This window comes from Aulonocara sp. 'chitande type north' Nkhata Bay, linkage group LG22 (genome assembly GCF_057382095.1).
Source record: "Aulonocara sp. 'chitande type north' Nkhata Bay isolate Kocher_YH1m ecotype deep benthic linkage group LG22, A_spYH_male_GT1.1, whole genome shotgun sequence".
NCBI classification, from domain to species: Eukaryota; Metazoa; Chordata; class Actinopteri; order Cichliformes; family Cichlidae; genus Aulonocara; species Aulonocara sp. 'chitande type north' Nkhata Bay.
The window spans coordinates 10141624-10161553 of record NC_141364.1 but is presented as its reverse complement, the minus strand read 5'-3'; the positions used below and the strand labels follow the sequence as shown (position 1 = coordinate 10161553).

Genomic DNA, 19930 nt, shown 5'->3' with positions numbered 1-19930 from the left:
GACTAAATAAATAGAGAAAATAGACTTTAGCGAATAGGATTTACAAAGGGGTTACTTATAAACTAAAGAAATGACTTATTTTGCAAGTATTTTACCCACTGGGTTATTTTACCTACAATATAACTAATCCAGTCCTTTATAGCCAGTTGAAATATCTTTACAGAACTATTGTTATACTTCTTGCAATTTCTGCTGCCCTCTTGGCCAGGTCTCTCTCTCTTTAAAAAAAAGTAATGTCATTGTCAATTTAACTGGATAAAAGAAGGATATTTAAAAATCACTTTGCCAAAAAATTGTGGCTTCTACCTTGTGACAAGAATGTTGTTTGTAGCTCGAGGATGAGGGATAGTTAGTGGGGGTAGGTTCATTGATCAATCTAAATTGCCCATAGGTGTGAATGTGGAAGTGAGTGTGGTGTACCCTGCCTCTCACCCTTTGACAGCTGGCATAGCCTCCAGCGCCCCCCACAATCCTGAAAAGGATAAGAAGAAGCGAATGGATGGATGGATGGATGGACATGAGGGATACATTTGACATATGTTTCACATATCATAGGCCAACAAGCCATTAAAAGTAATTTAAATATGGAAAATCACTTTTTGGCAAATACAAGAAATCACTTTTCAGCACAACACTGTCTGTGCAGTGCGTCCAGAGTGTAGAGAATTATTTCAATCAAATAAAAAGTGAAATTCAGAGCATAGCAGCCAAATCAGACTGTTTTTTTGATCCTGAGGTACAGAGCTGAGGATGTGAAGCTGCAGACTAAGGCAGAGCAGCGTGGATGGTCGAGGAGAGGTTGCAGTACTGGTGATTAGAAGCAGACATGGACGAGATGATCTTAAAAATAGTTTGTCCAGCTGTCCACATATCCATCCAGCCCTTCTGGCTCTCTGACAGCTGGCACAGCTTCCAGCCTGATGAATATGTTGGCTGAGGGCGAGGAGCTTTCTCTAGCCCAACCAACTACTTCATCTAGGAGGAAATGTTGATCTCATCATCGCCGTTCCAACATCGGCCGTCCAAGTCCACACTACTGAATACTGATGGATATGTGGACAGCTGGACAAAGCCTCATCACTGCAGCAGCCTCCTCTGCCTGAAGCTCTGCTGATCAGGGTGGGTTAACGAAAACCTTTGGCCAGCTCGTCAATGCCACTGCAGCTAGTCTCCCACAGAAGGACCCTTGATTCTCTGCCGTAGAAATGGTGACCTCAGACTCCCCCAAAGAACTCATATCTAAAACAGAATTTCCAGTTTTGTTTTGCTGTTGTGAAATATAGGTTACTGGGGTCACTGGGGACACATTTAAATTTGTAAAATGTAAAAAGAAAAAAACAAACCAAAAAAATCACTTAGAACTATGACAAATGCAATTAAATGAAAAAAAAAAAGGTTTAATTCCATATTTATACATACATTTTTTTCACAATCCATGGGATGCATGAAGCTCTCACATTCAAGACCCTTGAGTTAGTACATTAAAACCTTGTATCTGTCCACAGACCCTAATTATAGTCTGAATCTGAATTCTCCCAATACCAACAGCATTGTTATTTATGTTTCCAGTAGTCAGAATGAAACTGTCCAGGTTTGAGCAGGAAGCAGTTTTGCTATAGCTGAAAGGCAGAAAGTGACAAAGTCCAAAGGGGTTATGTCCTGCTAGTTCAGGGCATAACAATTAAAATACAAAGTTGCCTGACAGTCAAATGAAAACTCTGACATGGAGCAATAAAGGAGAAACACACAAGGCAGGGTAAATACACACAATAACAAATAACAAAGACAAGGACATGGTTATATATGCAGGAAGGTCAGGAATGACAGAAACTAATCAAGGAGGTAAAACTAAACACAGCACACAGGAGACCAGAAACTACTGTAACAAAATGAAACCTCAAATGACTCAACAGGAAAATACGTTACACAGAGGCAGGAATTTGACAAGAAGATACAAAAAGGCACGGCTAAACTGAACCAAAACACAATAAAGTAAATATAAATAACAATGTAAATTCCAAAGTAATAAGAACTGGGGACTAAGAATCGTAACACAGAGGGTGACAGGAAACCTGATCGGAAATGGAGTTAAAAAAACTCAATGGAATTCAAAACCCCTGGACTACTATGGAAGAGACAGAAATCAAGAGAAAATAAACAAACCTAGAATAGAGGAAAAAATAAGATAAAACCAAATTAGGTTATTAATTACAGACTCGATAAGAAGTCTACACAACAAAACTCAGTGACCGTGACACCACACACCTGTTGCAACTTTTCCACACATTATACGGTATACACAGATGGATTTTGGCTCCATCTCATTTACAGTATATGTTTGAATGTATTTCTTTTTTAAAGGAAAGCTGGTGAAAATGCTCCTAAACCCACAAATTTAACAGGTATCCAATGACCTCTGTTCCATCACTGACTGTGTCACAAATCCCCATGGACGTGCCCAGAAAATACAAACAAAGCAATAAATTGTCAAAGCAACAACTAAACCAGACAGTCACACACTGCAATCTTGCGTATGGTCAGTCGGCCTATAGTCTACTGGTTTTTAATTTAGAGCTGGTCACTAGATAATTGCATGTCTGGCTCTTGTTGCTGGTCTGTTTGGTCATCCTTTTCTTGAGTTAAACCTTTTTAAACGTAAAGCTAACTCCTCAAAATCTCAGCTGATCTACTTCACGAGAGACTGCACAGATGTGGTTTTATAAGGAGTCAAGTTAGTGATCAAAAGTGAGAGTTTAAAAGTGTAAGTGTTTTGGTTACCTCATTATTTTTTGTTTGTTTATAGATTTCCAGTATTATTTTTTTTTTTTACAAGAGGTTCCTTTGAGTTAAATTTAAAAAAGTGATTAACCTTTGCATGGTGTGGAGAGAATCTTTAACTTGTTGGAGGTCCTTGAGTGAATATGTTTTAGTAATGGGAGAATATATTCACTTTTACTGTGATATGAGTCTTACATATATATAAAATTGGAAGCTTTATGATTGTTTTAGCTGCTTTCTATATGTGTGGAATGACACACAAATTTGTACATTAACTCAAAAACCTGAAAGCAAAAATTCTCATTTTTCATCCTCACTGAAGTAGATATTAGCAAAAATATTCATTTTGATTCTGTGCTTGCACAAATGTAAGCTGTATTGGGGACTATAGTTTTTGGAATTTAATCTTCAACTAATTTTAAATACAAATGTGCACAACATAAGTGCAACCCTGTGGGGTAAGAACAGGTGTACACTGTGGTTCAGTAGTTTTTATTGTTAAATAAATTTTAGTGACACTTTATGAGCTCATTAGACATGTGGTTATCTTTGGTTATGCAGACAGGTTTCACACACGATCCAACCACCTCACGTGTTGCTCATATCCCCAGATGCTTTTTTTTAGATGAGCAAAAGTTGATCATTTGCAGAAGTTGCAAATGGTCAACTAGAGTTTTATATTTAAGTGAACTGAAGTGAACTGAGCTTTGAACATTTGCCAGCTCCTACCTGACAGGAAGAAGACCGGCTTAAAATCAAAGGTTGTTACAATTGATTGATGGTTCTTGTCTTTGTCTTGATCTTTTTTCTCCTCTCAGTCATTGAGGCCAACCATAATGTCACCAACTACATACCTGAGAGTGCCCTCCTCATCTGCTCTGGTTTCATTTTGGGTGGCATGATTTGGGGTGCAGACAAGGTGCAGACCTTCTCACTGAGCCCAACAGTCTTCTTCTATTTCCTGTTGCCTCAAATCATTCTGGATTCAGGCTACCACATGCCAAACAAGCTCTTCTTCACAAACCTGGGTGCTATTTTGATCCATGCCGTCATTGGGACCTGCTGGAATGCTGCCAGTTTGGGGCTGTCGCTATGGGGGTGTCACGTGGGAGGAGCCATGGGTAAGAGAGGATCTTTGATTTATTCCATTTCAGCACACCTGCTGCTGCGACTCACACAGAGGAAGCGATCCATTCTGAGATGTTTAGACTGATAGCTACGATTTGTGATATTTGTAGTGTTGCTTAGCATACTAAAGGATTATTAAAAATCTAAGTAAAAGAAGGAGACATTTAAAAATATCAGTTAGTTACTTCGTTGGAACTAACAATCCACATTTTGAGGCTTGACTGATAAGGATTTGGTCGGCAGCATGTTGGTTATTATAATCCAGAAGGGGCCAAATTTGGAAAAAAGGGTGGATTTCTACATTATCAGCTACTGATAGAAAGCTTGGTTATTAAGCTGTGTGCATAAACTGGAGGCTAATTAGAGCTATTTTCTTTTTAAATATTCACATTTAACTCACAAAACGTTTTGCACAAACTCTGCATCGTAATAATTGAACTGTGCATAAAACATGCACAGTAAATCTTGCTGGCTGCACAAAACAGAGAAAAAAACAACTTTATTTATATAACAAAAAACTAAAATACAAATTCATGTTTCTCAACGTGTAGCAGACAAATAGTGGGAAAAAAGGCAATTAACAATGGAAGCGAGACAGACCATCATAACACACACATTGTTGTGACACAAATGACACAAACATAAGCACTTCAAACCTGGCTTTATATTTTACCCCTGAAGGCTGTGATTGTTCTGGAACAAAGACATGAGGAACAAATGAAAGTTGTACAGTCACATGACTTAAGCAAGCTGCCTGAAAAGAGCTTTCTTTAGTATTACAGAAATCCTTTAATACTTTACTTTTATTCTTTGTTTGAATACATTAAACAACAGCATCAGTAGCTGCTAATTTGGTTTAATTCCCAAACTTTCTCCAAATGCAGACTTAATAAGTTTATTTTATGCTTAGGCCTTGTCCACTGCACTGGACGAGACTGGAGAGAGATTTGACACGATTTATTCTATTAATGAATTAGAATGCTTACTTTGTAATTCTCAGCTACAGAAAATATGAGCTAGGTTTATTGTATTTCCGGCCCTCTGTATCTGTACAGGTGACCTGGACATCGGTCTGCTGCAGTATCTTCTTTTCGGAAGTCTGATGGCTGCTGTGGACCCCGTGGCTGTCTTAGCTGTGTTTGATCAGGTCCACGTTAACGAAGTCCTCTTCATCATAGTGTTTGGAGAGTCGCTGCTCAACGACGGTGTGACAGTGGTTAGTATGATAAACTCTGTAAACGCAAGCTTTTCACCAAACCAAAACGTGGAGTCTGCTTACACACCGCAAAGAGCAATGAGGCCGAGACCTTACCGAGACGGGGAGCTCAGGTTTCTAGAATCCAAAACAGCAGCGCCTGTTCCTTTAATGACTATTAAAACCTTTACTGTGAAAAAGCAAGCCAGAGTCCTTTAACAGAGCACCTGGTTAACTTTGTTAGGCTGGACACTGACTCAGTATTAATATTAATGTCTAACATCCAAAAACCTGCCTCCTAATAATGTCAGAAAGCCTTCTAACAAGACAGAATAAAAATTGCGTATACATCGTACTTCATTTGACTTTGACCTTTGACTGTACTTGAGATCATTTTTATACTCTTGCATATAAGAAATTTTTTCTTTAAAAAAATCACATTACATTTAATACATTTAAAGGGTTTAATTGTTTTATTATTATTATTATTATTATTATTATTATTATTATTATTATTATTATGTTACATATTTTGTGTGCAGGTAAACTTTAAAACATTGCAGTTTCTAAAATGGGACCTAAAATGGGACCTGCCGAGCCTTCTTTACGAGGGTGTTGGTGTTATGGATCCAACATTAACATAAGACCATTGGAGATGTGGGTGCCCAACAAATTAAAGATTGAGACAGATTCCATCTGTTCTCCTCCTATAAGAGGGGAGAGGACCCGTCTATGCCTCTCGAAGTCTCTACCTATGTCCTGAAGAAACTGGACCTTTGGTGATTAGGATGTCTGGACTTATGGTGCTGAATGAGCTGTAGTAGTGATCATATTGGGCAAAGGTGTGAGATCCTCTTCAAGTTGGATGCTGCTGTTGTGGATTGGGGGGCTCTGGCCTTTGTAGTTGGTGAGCGTTTGGATGCCCCTCCACACCTGAGGAAGTGAGGAAGCCCTCTATCATTCACCTGAAAGCCTCCTTGGCCTGTTTGATGCCCCTCCTCAGGTTGGCAGGGATGTGGAGCAGAGAAAGTTGGTGTACCAAGTAGTATGGTAATCTTTGATGATGTTGCAGGCTCTGATGAGCTCTGCAGCAATTTCTTTTCTGAGACACTGGAGCTGCAGAATAAGATGGAGATAGAGCTACTCAGCAAGTTTTCAAGGTGCCTCATTAGAAAGTGGAGCGAATGGGGAGGGGAAGGTGTGCTCTCCTCATCCGGCACAGCGATGCAGGTGCTTCCAAGCCCGTTTAACTACTGATGCTGTATTAAGTGACCAGCCCAGGCTATCAGTTATCTGTGCTCCCAGAAACATGATGCTGCCAACTATCTTCACCACTGCTGTGTCATCTGCATACTTAATGATGTGATTAGAAGCAAGTGCAGCACTGCAGTCATGTGTCAGCATTGTCAACAGCAGTGGGCTTGGGAACGAGGCCTGTTTGCCTGATTGAATTCTCCTACTACAATACAAACGCCCTCTGGCAAAGTGGCTTGAAACTCAGTGAAGGTCTTAAAGATCACTCAGGGTCTATTTTGTGTTTGCACTGGAGGGGATGTTTACAGCCATAATATTCATAGTGGTAAATTCTCTGGGCAGGTCACACAGTCTGCCATTAACAGTGAGCAGCTCTGTTTCAGGAGAACACTGACTTAAGACCGCTGCTGTGTTTGTACTTCATCTGTTGCTTGTGTAAATACAAAACCCACCTCCACAGAATTTACCACAAAATGTTTGGCTCCTGTGTAGCCACATTGTGATTAACCCCATGCAGACTAACTACATAATCAGGAACAGGGTTCAGCCATGTCTCAATCAGAACCATGGCACAGGAGTCTCTCACCTCCTGTTTTGATGTTAGGTCCAGCAGTGAGAATATGATGGAAGTTTATCTCCTGTTGAGTGCTACATACTAGAAAAGAAAAGTCTGAAAACATTCCAGTCTGACTGTCCAAACGCTGACAGTTTTTGTTTGTTTCTTTTATATATATACTGATCACTCAATAAGTTTTCTTTTTTTTCTCTTAGGTGCTTTTTAATGTGTTTGATGCATTTGTATCGCTGGGAGGAGGCCGAATTAATGCAGCAGAAATTATTAAAGGAATAGGTAAGCTATAACATTTATCTGGTAAAAGAAAATGTATTTGTTCATGCAGTGTAATTGCTCACAGTCAAGTCTGGCAAAATAGACAGTGTAGAGTGTCCCTGCTGCAACACACAAATGTGTTGACCATTTTGATTTGTCGGGTGTGGACACAAAATAAATTAAACACTTTTTATGCTATCACTGCCCTGTAAGGCTAGTATGTTTTAGAGGGGAGTAAACAATAGCACTAAAAAATAGATTTTTATATGTTTCCTCTCTCTCCACAGTTTCCTTCTTTGTGGTTGCATTTGGTGGTTCCCTTGTGGGCATAGCATTCGGCATACTAATTTCACTTCTGACCAGATGCACAAAAAACATCCAGATCATCGAGCCAGGCTTCATCTTTGTCATGGGATACCTTTCCTACCTGACTGCTGAGATGCTTTCTCTGTCTGCTATCCTTTCGTGAGTATTTCACAACTGAAATATAATTTGTTTTATTATGTCTGTATCCATTTTATATATGTAAAAATGAGGTAAACATATTTAGAGTTTACTTTGCGGTTCCTTCTGTAGGACTACATTCTGCGGTGTGTTATGTCAGAAGTACGTCAGAGCAAACATGGATGAGAGTTCCGTCCAAACAGTCAAATATGCCATGAAGGTTTTCGCCAACGGATCAGAAACCATCATCTTTGTTTTCCTCGGTATCTCGGCCATCGATAAGGTTATCTGGGTTTGGAACACGGGCTTCATCCTCCTCACAGTCTTCTTCGTCTTTGTGTATAGATTCATTGGTGAGATTTTGTTGTTTGGCTATCACTGTTGAGTCAAAGCATCACACACATTGTGGGGTAAAAACTTGGTGTGTTATGCAAAGAAATCTTCTGCTGCTGCAGCACAAAGACCAAATGACACACATTTACAAGAATACGTGTGTCAAGAACACTGAGCGACCGGACTCAGAGGCAGGATTCACAGTATTCAAGTTTAGTGAGCTTATTTACAATGAAAACACCAGAGTGATACATACAGGTAGTGATAAGGGAAAATAGGGGCTCCAGGAATCCAGGGGAAGGGGCAGCCAAACAATGTCTTCTCATTTACTCTGCTCAGGCTGTCTCTAAAAACACTGTGCGGCAGGGAAAATCCAGGAAAGGTCTGTACACAAGAGGGACAACAATGAGATTAGTATGAGGCAAAGAAAACACTAGACTTGAGTGCTGAGCTTTACTAAAAGCGTAATTCAACAATCCAGCAAAAAGCACCACCGATGTGTGAAGTCTTTAAATAACTGTGTGTGTTTGTATGTCTATTCCAGGTGTGTTTTTCCTGCAGTGGATCCTTAACAGGTACAGGCTGGTCCCAGTTGAATTAATAGATATGGTGATCATGAGCTACGGTGGCCTACGAGGGGCTGTGGCGTATGGCCTGGCTGTGTTGCTGGATGAGAAAAAGATAAAGGAGAAAAACCTGATGATCTGCACTACTCTCATTGTGGTGTACTTCACTGTCATCTTGCAGGTAGTGAATTTTTGGAGTTGATAATTCGCTAAAATATGTGTACATTAGTTTGCTTGTTAATTACACAGTCTGTGTTAGAGCTTAATTTTGTTGGCACATTTGTGCTTGACATTGTTACAGGGAATAACGATGAAACCTCTGGTCATGTGGCTTAAAGTAAAGAGAGCTGCAGTAACTGAGGTCTCACTCCTAGAGAAAATTACAAACAAGGTAAATCTAATAAAACACGTCATGTTTCACCGACAAAAACGTTTCCCGCCCAGTTTCTACAAAGTCCTTCTCCTTTCTTTAGATGTTTAATCACACTCTGGTTGCCATCGAAGACATATCAGGACAAATAGGAGATAACTACTTCAGGGGCAAGTATGTACAAGACTTAATACATAATTCCAAAATGCCTTTTAATTTTAAAGTAAGCAACAGTGATATTTCTTTTTGTAAAGGTGGAGGCATTTTGAGGAGAAGTGGATGACGCCATTTTTGATGAAGCCATCTGCAAGGAAGAAACAAGATGACGTGTTTGATGTCTTCCATCAGCTGAACCTCAAGGATGCCATGGAATATGTGACTGAAGTGAGAATCATTTGTGCAAATTCAAGTATGTTTTGCTCAAGTACAAATTAAATGAAACTGAGAAGATTACTGCTGGTGTCTTCTGTTGCAGGGCGAGCGTAGAGGCTCTCTGGAGTTTGTCCGTAATGACAGCGCCATTCTTGATTTCAAGAAAAAGTTGGAAAGTGAATACACAGAGGTCATGCCTGACATCCCACCTTACATGATAAATGATCATGGTGCAATGTTCACTATGGGGTGAGCAATCTGGATTTTTATGACAGTGTGAAAATATATACAGAGGGTAAAATAAGTATTAAACACGTCACCGATTTTAAGTGAATATATTTCTAAAGGTGTTGTTGAAATAAAACTCTCACCAGATGTCAGTAACAACCCATCCAATCCACACATGCAAAGAAATCAAACTATAGATGTCCATAAATTCAGTTATGTATAATAATGAGAAATGACACAGGGATAAAGTGCTTACTGGATTTCTTTTTAATGCTTTGTACAAAAGTCTTCGTGGTTTCAAGAAACTAGTCACATGCATTGCCAGGCGCATCTGGTCATGGGTAGTTTATGCTGAAATGATGTTCCTTCCACTTCTGGATTGTGGCCCCAGCAGTGCTCACTGCAACCTTCACTAATTTCAAAATATCTTCTCTAATCAATGCTATCAGTGTGTTTTGCAACAATTATGCTCTGACGGTGTTGCGAGAGCTCACTGGTTTCACTGATCATGAGATGCTTGTTGTGTGGCACCTTGATAATGAGACACCAGTTTATAACCCATCAATTGGGACTGAACAAGCTGAAGTTAATTTGCACTGAGTGGCTGGATTGCGTTCTAATTGCTGGTGTCATGACTTTTCATGGCTTTTTGCATCTCCCTTTCTTCATGTGTTCAATGCTTTTTCTTTGTGTCATTTTTCATTTTATACATAAGTTAATTTCTGGACATGCATAGTTTGATGTCTTTGTATGTGTGGATTGGATGGGTTGTTCCAGATATGTTGTGAGAATTTGATATTAATAGCACCTTTAGAAATATATTTAATTAGAAAATTTGTGTACTGATTTGATGCATTCAATACTTTTTATACCTACTTAATACACAACTTACTGCAACTATTCAGTGCCTTCAAACAGCTTCCGTTCACCACCATATTTTAAAAATGAAACCAGACTCTTTTGATATTGTTGTATTGCTTTAAGTCAGTGACATGATTGGCTTCCTCTGCAGTAGAGACCATATTCCATCAGTGAGCCTGGAAATGCACGAGCAGACCATGAAGGCTATGAGGGGAGCTGAGGCAGTTGATGTTCACCACCTTCTTGATCAGCATCTCTACAAGAGCAGAAAACAGGTAATGAGCAAATTCAGTCATTGCATGAGGGACTTACTAAAGCATCCTAGTAATACATGTCCATTTAACCATTAAATTACTGAGGTGTATGTGAACTAAAAACAACAAACTGTTATTTATGGCTGGCTATAGACAAATGTATATTTTATGTATATATGCAAATCCTCAGCTTATTTGCTTGAACTGTGGCTGAGCTTGACTTTGTGTCCTTCCTGAACTATTGTTGGTTTCTGTTTTATAAAGCAGTAACAAACTGACTTCTCATTCTGTTGTTTATAGTATCGCCACGGGTTCAGTCGCAGTGATTTCAAAATCAACAGAGATGAGAAAGAAGTCCAGGAGATCTTCCAGAGAACCATGAGGAACCGGTTGGAGTCATTCAAGTCTGCAAAGATGGGTGTTTCACCTCCAAAGACAATTGTCAAGTACTCAAAGAAAGAACAGCAGGAGAAGGTAAAGACAAAAAGAGGGAATAAGCACACCCTACCACTGTTTGCAGAGTTGATTATGTCTCTTCTGAAGTCCAGTGAAGAGGAAATACACTGTTAGACATTTTATTGTATTTTTACAGCAACTTACTGGCAACACTATTGCCAGTAAGTTACTGTAATTACTAATCTACAGTATCTTTACTGTTGTGATGTTTTACAGTTCAACCACTTTACTGTAAACATATATTACAGTATAACAGCTTTACTGTAAACGTGGTTTACAGTTAGAAAGACTTACCGTGATTAAGTTTTATAGTATCACTGTACTGCAAATGTGGTTTATGGTATAACACTGTAATTGTGTACAGTATAATTTGTTTAGACTGTAATTGTGTTTTACAGCATATAAAATAATATTAACATTCATATTCAATATAAGAACATTTACAAAAAACAATATAATTCAATAAAGTAGTCTCAGAATAGTGAATTAAACCAACATTTATTGTTGATATTTTTTTAACAAGAAAAACATTTTTCAACTGAATAAAAACAATGTCAATAACCAAAATAAATAGAAGCATACATGAAAACTACACAGTCCTTCACCTTTCCGTGTCTGATTTTTTTAAGGAAAACAGTTTTTCATTCCACTAAAAACAGGACAAACCCACCAGCATGAACATTAAATAAACTATTACAATTGTAAAACAAAAATCATTTACAAAATGTAATAATTATCAGTGGGTCCCAGGAAATAGAATGTGACATGGGATTTAGATTTCCGTTACCAGGATGGTCGGGTTCAGCGTAGTCTTTATCACCACCTGTCAAAGACACATCATCAATATTCATGTTTGCTCAGGTTATTCACTTGTTCACATCTGTCTGAGATCATTCATACTGTTGTATGGATGTGTGTACAGTATGTATATAATTATCAGCTATGTAAAAGATATTATCATCTCTGTATTCTTACCTAGTTGGAAGTCCTCCATTCAAACTCAGAGAGCCGCTGGAGGAAGGTGGTGATCCGAGGGCTGATGCTTGTAACCTTCCTCTTTACGACACGACCTGTCTTGCAGCTTGTACCAAGTTTTGCAGGGCATTTTGTTCCCATGTCTGGATTGATCCTCACAAAGAACCTTTTAACGGAAAAAAGGCTGCTTTAATTTCAAAATTAAAACATACATTACAGCAATCACCTATATGTTTCTGCAACTGTAGTCAAGCTATCACATATATTTCATTCTTAAATGGTGTAAGCTTTAATGGTGTAAAGTATTTACCTCTGTATCATCTCCTGTGTGATGGACGCTGACTCCTGATACTCAAGGTTGAAAACGTAGTATGACGCAAAGAAGACAGCAAGGGTGCTGGCAAAGTCATGCATCTGCTCAGGCTCATAAAATACCTTGCCCTCCAAACTGATCATCCAGCGGCTTGCAGACATGAAATTATTCCCTAAAAACAGACAAGAGTCCAATAAGACAATGTGCTCACCCTTACAAATAAGGTTTCCACAAGAATGCTGGATAGCAGGCCTCACACTGTAAAAAAATAGAATCCACACGGTTTGCTGCTATTTCTCTTATTATTTATTATGTAATGAAAATTATGATCAATTACAGGAAAAAACTGCCTAATGTTTTGGCATTTTGGCCTGTGCTGAAATGTTAGGCTGTTTTTTCCTGTTGGTCATTGTGTATAATAAATAATAAGAGAAACAGCAGCAAACTGTGTGTATTCTATTTTTATACAATATAAAACAGACAAACCCCTGTTAAGTAAGTTGTTGTGGGTACAAATACCACAATAATTACATAGATTTTTTACAAAAATATTACAAGAGGATTGAAACTATTTACTTACCAAGCGCTATTACCCTTGGTGTGATGGGTAAGGTCATCTCTCTCTCAACAGACATCTTGGTGGAAAAAGCCTTTAAAACACAAACACTGAGGCTACATCACCCTGTCAGCGCAGCCAGCAAGGGCAGGAGGACAGCAATGCACCACACTGGGCAGGAAAAGACAGAGAGACAATTGTTAATTTAATGTTGCATTTATTTAACCCTTGAAAAATATATTTACATAAGTAAATAAAAGAAAAAAAAAACACAACCCATCTTTTCAAGAATAATTCAACTAATTGCTCTTTTGACCAACCTAACACAGACGTTACACGGTTTTCCTATGAAAAAGACCCTGGAAGACGTTGTATTAAAGGAAAAAAAACATGCTCCCCTTCCCACTTAAAAAAATAATAAATATTAAACTTAGGTTGGAGTTCCTCGCGCCACCAACCTAATGTTATATTAACTTTTTAGTGTTGTGTACTGCAGCTCACACAAAATTAAATAAAGCAGGCTAACCTACATGAGCAAGCTCAAAACTGGATAAGATTGTTTTAGCAGTCTCTAAATTTCCAAAAAAAAGTTGTCTTTCTTTATTCTCATTAAATGTGTATTTTTACCTGCTGCTTTAGCTGAAGCTAAATGTCCCACTGTTAGCGTGGCCAGCTTCTCAATAGTCATAGAACAGAAGCGCAGGAGGACAATGCACCACACTCGGCGGGAAAAAGACAAAGACTGTCGTTGTGCCTGTGTTCTTCGCCCCTCCCCGTGGAAAATATATATCTAAATATATATTTAAATAAGAAAAGAAAAAAACACACACAACCTATTTTTTCCAGAATAATTCAGCTAATGTGCTATTTCGACCAAGCTAACACCGATTTTAAGCCCCCTCCCCCCACACACAAAAAATATATATGCTCTTAAGAATTAATAAACGAGTATGTTAGGTAGGAGAGTCCTTTGCATTACCTTATGACGTCCTGTTTGCAGTTTCCACACAGAGGTCCAACAATAACGAGGTGCAAAATCTTTTGTCCTCTCGAGCATATCGTAATGAAGAGTTAACAAAGTTGGACTGTCTTTCCTCTCCTGTCAATCACTGGGTCACAGGTCATGTCAGTCAGGATATGGAGTGGTGGTTGGTAGAGGTAGGTGGGTGGGCGGGGCCAGCATGCATTCAGTGGGCGGGGCCAGCATGCATTCAGTGTGTGTTTCACTAAGTTGGGTTGACTAGTTCCCAGAAGAGTTCTGTACATGTTGCACGTTCAGTAAATGAGCAATTCAGTTACTGCTCGACTGAGAAGCCTCCGCCAAATTATTACAATATTCTCCACTGACTGAAGTTCGCCTTTGGCAACGCAGTGGCAAGCACACATTTGCAGCAGCTGTGCATGTGCATACAACTGCATGCAGCAGATTAGATGATCAGAATTCTTGAACCTTACACACAGGCAAGTCCCCTAAAAAGTCAAAACCATAATACTTTCACTGGTATCATACTGACAAATGGCATAGGTTGGAGGAAAATCTGGAAATGGTTGGCAGTGAAAGAGTTAAAATGTAATGCACTATTGCAACCAACCACTGAAAGAGTAAAAATACACAAACAGTATGATGAACCATTCAAATCACATAATACAGTAGCACTACTGCTAATGTGTTAACGGTAGGTATAACTACTACCGCAATTTTAAAAAATACAGTAAGTAAATGTAAATAACCTTAATATACCCATAATGCAAAGCAAATTACAGTAATTAACTGTAGAAATGTTTTCAGGTAAGTTACTGGGCATTTTGTGGTATTTTACTGTGAAAAATACAGCAAAGGTTCCCCAAAGCTTCATTTTTAGTTTTTTTTTTCCATTTGACTTCAGTGTAGTACTGAAAATCCTTGGTACAAGACAGTGGTCTGGAAACTGAAAACCAGCTGCTGGACTTTTGAGAGAGAAATGTTGTCCTTTTCTTTTTAAATATTGCGTGGCTCAATAGACCTACGTCATCTTTTTATGGTTTTCTGTTTCATGATGCTCCAAATGTTTTTAGTTGGTAAAAGTTCTGGACTGCAGGCAGGCTGGTTCAGCACCCAGACTCTTCTATGAAGTCATGCTGCTGTGATAGCAATCTGCAAATTAGCAAAGCCTTCCCTGAAAAACATGTAATCTGGATGGGAGCATACTGTATGTTGACCTTTATACATACCTTTTAGCACTGATGGTGCCTTTCCAAATATGCAAGCAACCACTTCCATATGCATCTCCATACCATCCAAGATGCAGCCTTTTGAACTGAGTGCTGGTAACAATCCAGAGAGTCCCTCTCCCCGTTAGTCTTGAGAATGTGGTGTCCATGTCTTGCAAAAAGAATTTCACATTTTAATTCATCTGACCATGGAACAGTTTTTTCATGTTGCCTCAGTTTCTTTGTTTTTATGATTTTTTAAAGGCACGTTGTGTTATATTTCTTCTTTTGTCTTTGATGTCAAGAAACATTTAATTTTATTAATTTTTAAATCCTGCCTGGAAGCTTTATCAGTCAGAACCATGATCTGAATGTACTGTTATGCCAAACAAACTTGGATCTTTCCAAGATCAGCTCTATAAATTCTCTATAGGCTCCTCTTGTTCATGTGCGTCATTTATCTAGGTCAAGTTTATTTATATAACACATTTCCCAGAGCTCATGCTGCACAAAGTCTTTAAAAACTAAAATGCAACTAAAACAATTAAAATGTGCAGCAATAAAAATATAAAAGAGAAAAAGTAATACAATAAGACAATAAAGACAGCCAACACAACAATGGCCATAAGGGATATTTAGACATGGAGTGAAAACAAAAGGAAGCATTAAACAATACTTGGAAGTGCACAGATTTGTGCGCGAATTGCCAAAGGACAATGGGACACTGAGACATTAATACAAATCAAGGAGACCGAGACAAGGGAATTAGATTCAATACAAAGCACAGGTGACAACAAGATGCCAAAGGAAAGATAGGAGCTAAACACAATGGGGCACAAAGGAAAGACTAAGAAAACAATAATCAGCAATAATAAACGATACAAAATAAACCCAAGTCAGACACTTTTCAAAATAATCAGAAACTCAAACAAGGAACTAGGACTTGAGATATGCAGAAATGTGGCAAACAAGAATAAATAATAATTGATTGTTGTTGATAAGTGATTGCAGAGTGCCCTCTGCTAGACAAACTAGGAAACATCGCTATGGGTTGGACATGGCTGAGGGCGTTGATCTTGTCTCTTTTACTTTACCTTCAGTTTTTTTAAACATCATATGTGATTAAATAAATCTCCTTCGTTCTACAGACCCCAAATGGAAAGTCAGTGAGCAAGACTAAACTCTGCCATTCTGGTGATGAAGGTTTGTCTGCTTGTGGGGTTTTTTGTGTTTTTGTTTTTTTCAGATTTAAAGTCTTAGCAAACTAATTTTCTCATTTTCATTTTTAGACTTTGAGTTCTCAGAAGGAGATAGCGCCTCTGGCTATGACTCGTCATACCCTTCTTTCTCCATGAGAGCCACGTACAGACCAGGAGGTGAGATCAATGCACTTTCTACATCCTGTATGAAACCAAACATATATTTTTGAGAATGATTAAGAGAGTAGCAGATGCTGTTATTATAAACACAGAGATTAGGGAAACATACAACAGAGGGAACTAAATAGACAGTTTGTGTGCAATAAAACCCCCCAAAAAAGGTGAAATATAAAAGTGTGGTAGAAAGGTCTCTACAGAGCTGCAGATGAGCCACAAACCACACCACACAACAAAAAGTATGTAAGGGTTATGTAAGGGTGAGCTGCAGGGTAAAGGCACCAGACTGTCATACAACACAAGGACTTTGTACTAGTGGGCTGACAGGTTTAAAATCAGCAAATGTTCGATCCGTCTGTGTTGAATATTTCCATTCTTACCTGTTGGGAACAGTTTAGGGCTACAGTGCAAATATGAAAGCAGCTCATTATCATAGAATTTATTTCGAATTTCCTAATACTGTTCTGACTCTGCAAGCAAACACCTATAAAACACTTTCACAGTTGAGTTTATGTATAAATGTCAAATAAAAAAAAACAACAACTCCAGAACAGCGAGTGTATTTGAGTTTAAACGTTTAAGCTGAATTAAAGTGGATAGACCACAAGCGCAAGGGATGAGCAGCCAATAATGGTTTCACTTGTATGAAAATGTAATGCAGAGAACAACAGTGGCCCTAATATTGAACCCTGAGGTACTGATTCAGTTTTTTCTTTCATTAAGGTGGGATTGAGAACCCAGCCTTCGTGCCAGATCTGTACCCCACGGATTTGTTGCAGGAGATCCCTCCTTGGCTGGCAGAGAGTGAACCCGACAGCAGCATGGTGGCTCCGTCATTGCGAGCCCAGGCGAATCTTCCCAATTCACCTATGGAAATGCGCCGCCTGGGGCTTCTTCGTGCCAGCACTCGCTCTACTGACACAAAGCAGATGAACAATGATCAGTTGCCCCCTCCACCAACATCTCCTCCTCCCCCTCCTCCTCCCAGTGGCCAAATGTAACTGTATCCCAATGCAGACACCCTGTTCTGTCTCACTTGAACCTGGAACAAAGACACAAAACAAACCTCAGACTAATTAACCATCTACTCTCATACTGACAAGAAAATGTTTATTTTTCCATGACTATGGTTAGCTCCTGTGTTTCTACACAAAACATTTACATAACCTCTTTAAACAACCCCTGCTGTTTTTAGGTTCACCCTTCACTTGGCAAAAGAAAAACTGCACTGAAACAAATCCTTTATGTTCAACATTAGATATATGTTGAACATTGTCATATAGTCTGTGGTTTGTAGTAAACATGCTATTGAAAATTATTATTTAAGGGTTTTTTTTTTCAAAACATCTTAATATTATGTAAAAACCTTTCAAATGACGTGTAGATATCAATTATAAAAACAGTGATTTAAAATACTTTCTGAATCTATAATCCATACATTCGTATTGCAGAATACCACAACAACTTTCACCACTTGGGGCACTATTTTGTGTGAAAGATGAAATATTACTAACAAATAAAATGCTACATAGGTCAATGATGCAAACACATTTTAGTGGGATGCATTTAAACATTTGCAGCATATATAATGCAGATTCTTAGTATTATTTAGTGAGGCTCCAGCCTGCTCTGAAAGCTCTCTGTTTTTTTGACTTTTGACTCTTGCAACGGAAGGAAGAGAGGACATCCCAAATATGGTCATCTCAGATGCTCCACCCACCTTCCGTTTCAGTGGGTCAAACAATTAGGAAAAAGTTGGTTTAAAGGCAGATGATGAACTAAGAGGTATTCATTAAGGGCCAGTAGAAGATAAATGAGGGTATAAATGAGGATTATTATGAACCATGAATAATGCAAAGCTACTCTTGTCTGAGAATCAAAATCTGCAGGTGTAAATGAGTTTGATGTGCCCATTTTAATTTCTTGTATTGTTTTAATTTTCTAATAAATAGAATAGGTGTGACTGTTTCTCTGTCTTTCTGTGTTAGCTCTGGCGACTTTCTTAGGGTGTACCCTCCCCAGCACCCTTCACAACCCTGAATTGGATAAATGGAAGAAAATGGAGAGATGAACTGATTAAGTGTATTATCGAAAATCGCATGAAAAAGAACTTTAACCTCTTAAGCCCCAATGCCCCCTGATACGGGGGCTAAAGGCAGGAGATCAGTTAGGCTTGGGGCTTAAGAGGTTAAAAGGATGTAAAAAAATATTTTTAATCAACTCCATCTGAGAAGTTTAATATTGGTGAGAAGCTGCTAATAAAGCCATTCACAGGCTTAAATTATACCTCTGAGTAAAGTGACCAAACTTGCTGGTCTGGGTACAAAAGTGGGTTGAGCCAGACCAGCATCATAATGGGCTGTGTTTCACGAGCTGTGAAAAGCTGTATCCTTGATATACAGGAGAGCAGAGAGTGGATACTATGCTCTGGTCAGAAGAAGAGGTGGATGTATGTGGAACATTTATGTCAACAATCTACACAATAGTTTGCTGATGGTTTATAAAGGATTTTATCCAAAAATGGCAGCTTCTTGGGGATTTACACTTTTTCTCTGCGTGCTGCTGATGGTGTGTAGAGGCTTGAGCCTTGCGGATGAAGATCCAGATCAAACCTTATCAAGCAGTGGTCAAGTAAAAGCCCTTAATCCAGAAATAGACAATGCACTGAGCTCAAACCATGGAACAACTGGAGAAGGTGGCCATGCAGAGGAGCCCATCACTACACTGCCTATTGTGTCCTGGAAGTGGCATCATGTCACCACCCCGTACCTGGTGGCCCTGTGGATCCTGGTTTCCTGGCTCTGCAAACTTGGTGAGTCCTGCAAAGTCCTGTTTCTGCAAGGCTCCGCTCTCCCCTCATCAACCAGAAACCCTGGAAAAGCTATTTTTGCACAAAGCTATTAAAACCTATTTTAGCTAGAATTTTACACTCAATTTGAATATCTATTGTGTAGAACACAGATAGAAAAATAATGAGAATTTAAAAAAAATTTAACTATTTGCTGCTATCTACATTGTTAATTGGTGATTTTGTCTCCACACCTTAGGGGTTAAAGTGGGATTCAGTAGGTGGGATGTTATAGCAGTGCAGAAAAGAAAATAATTGTAGAACATAGAAGTAGGTCCCAATAATTTCCAGATTTCTTTGCCTGCAGTCTGTGAGCAGCAGAGCTGTGCTGCTACTCTTTGTAGATTCCATCCATCCATTGTCTTCCACTTATATAAGCAGATGTAACATGAACTACCGTAACTGATTTCCCACTCCTAGACAGTGTAAACCTCTTAGACTGACCATGAACACTATCGCTGCTCTACACCAACCCAACATTCAATTTAACTCAATTTACTTTTATAGCGCCAAATCACAACAGTCGCCTCGGAGCATTTTAGATTATAAGGTAAAGACCGTACGATAATATAGAGAAAATCACAAAAATCTGATTATCTCCTTT

At 38.7% G+C, this 19930-nt stretch overlaps 2 protein-coding genes across 2 annotated transcripts in view; one reads left to right on the top strand and one right to left on the bottom strand.

Moving 5' to 3' along the window:
- The window catches only part of LOC147303525 (sodium/hydrogen exchanger 3-like), a 21631-nt gene extending 3185 nt beyond the window's left edge, over positions 1-18446 (top strand). Inside the window, exons 2-16 of the mRNA XM_086280011.1 lie at positions 3597-3899; positions 4962-5122; positions 7127-7205; positions 7472-7649; positions 7761-7981; positions 8506-8708; positions 8829-8918; positions 9001-9071; positions 9152-9281; positions 9373-9518; positions 10510-10633; positions 10913-11086; positions 16251-16305; positions 16392-16478; positions 17202-18446. Coding sequence (XP_086136137.1) covers positions 3597-3899; positions 4962-5122; positions 7127-7205; positions 7472-7649; positions 7761-7981; positions 8506-8708; positions 8829-8918; positions 9001-9071; positions 9152-9281; positions 9373-9518; positions 10510-10633; positions 10913-11086; positions 16251-16305; positions 16392-16478; positions 17202-17479 — 2300 coding nt within the window. The 3' untranslated portion in view covers positions 17480-18446. The remainder of the gene's footprint in view (positions 1-3596; positions 3900-4961; positions 5123-7126; positions 7206-7471; positions 7650-7760; positions 7982-8505; positions 8709-8828; positions 8919-9000; positions 9072-9151; positions 9282-9372; positions 9519-10509; positions 10634-10912; positions 11087-16250; positions 16306-16391; positions 16479-17201) is intronic.
- Positions 11655-13992, bottom strand: LOC147303526 (uncharacterized). Its single transcript, XM_086280012.1, has 5 exons — positions 13892-13992; positions 12937-13083; positions 12354-12528; positions 12044-12209; positions 11655-11891 (listed from the first exon to the last, which is right to left on the bottom strand). Exons 2-4 carry the CDS (start codon positions 12989-12991, stop codon positions 12044-12046), a joined length of 396 nt encoding a protein of 131 aa, XP_086136138.1. The 5' UTR covers positions 12992-13083; positions 13892-13992; the 3' UTR covers positions 11655-11891.
- Positions 18447-19930: the final 1484 nt, after the last annotated feature.

Excerpts from the sequence above, each read along its gene's own strand:
- LOC147303526 (XM_086280012.1), bottom strand. The coding sequence starts at position 12,991 with ATGTCTGTTGAGAGAGAGATGACCTTACCCATCACACCAAGGGTAATA. Across the intron at positions 12,529-12,936 it reads ACCAAGGGTAATAGCGCTTG|GGAATAATTTCATGTCTGCA; the intron begins GTAAGTAAATAG and ends GTCTGTTTTTAG. Across the intron at positions 12,210-12,353 it reads ACACAGGAGATGATACAGAG|GTTCTTTGTGAGGATCAATC; the intron begins GTAAATACTTTA and ends TTCCGTTAAAAG.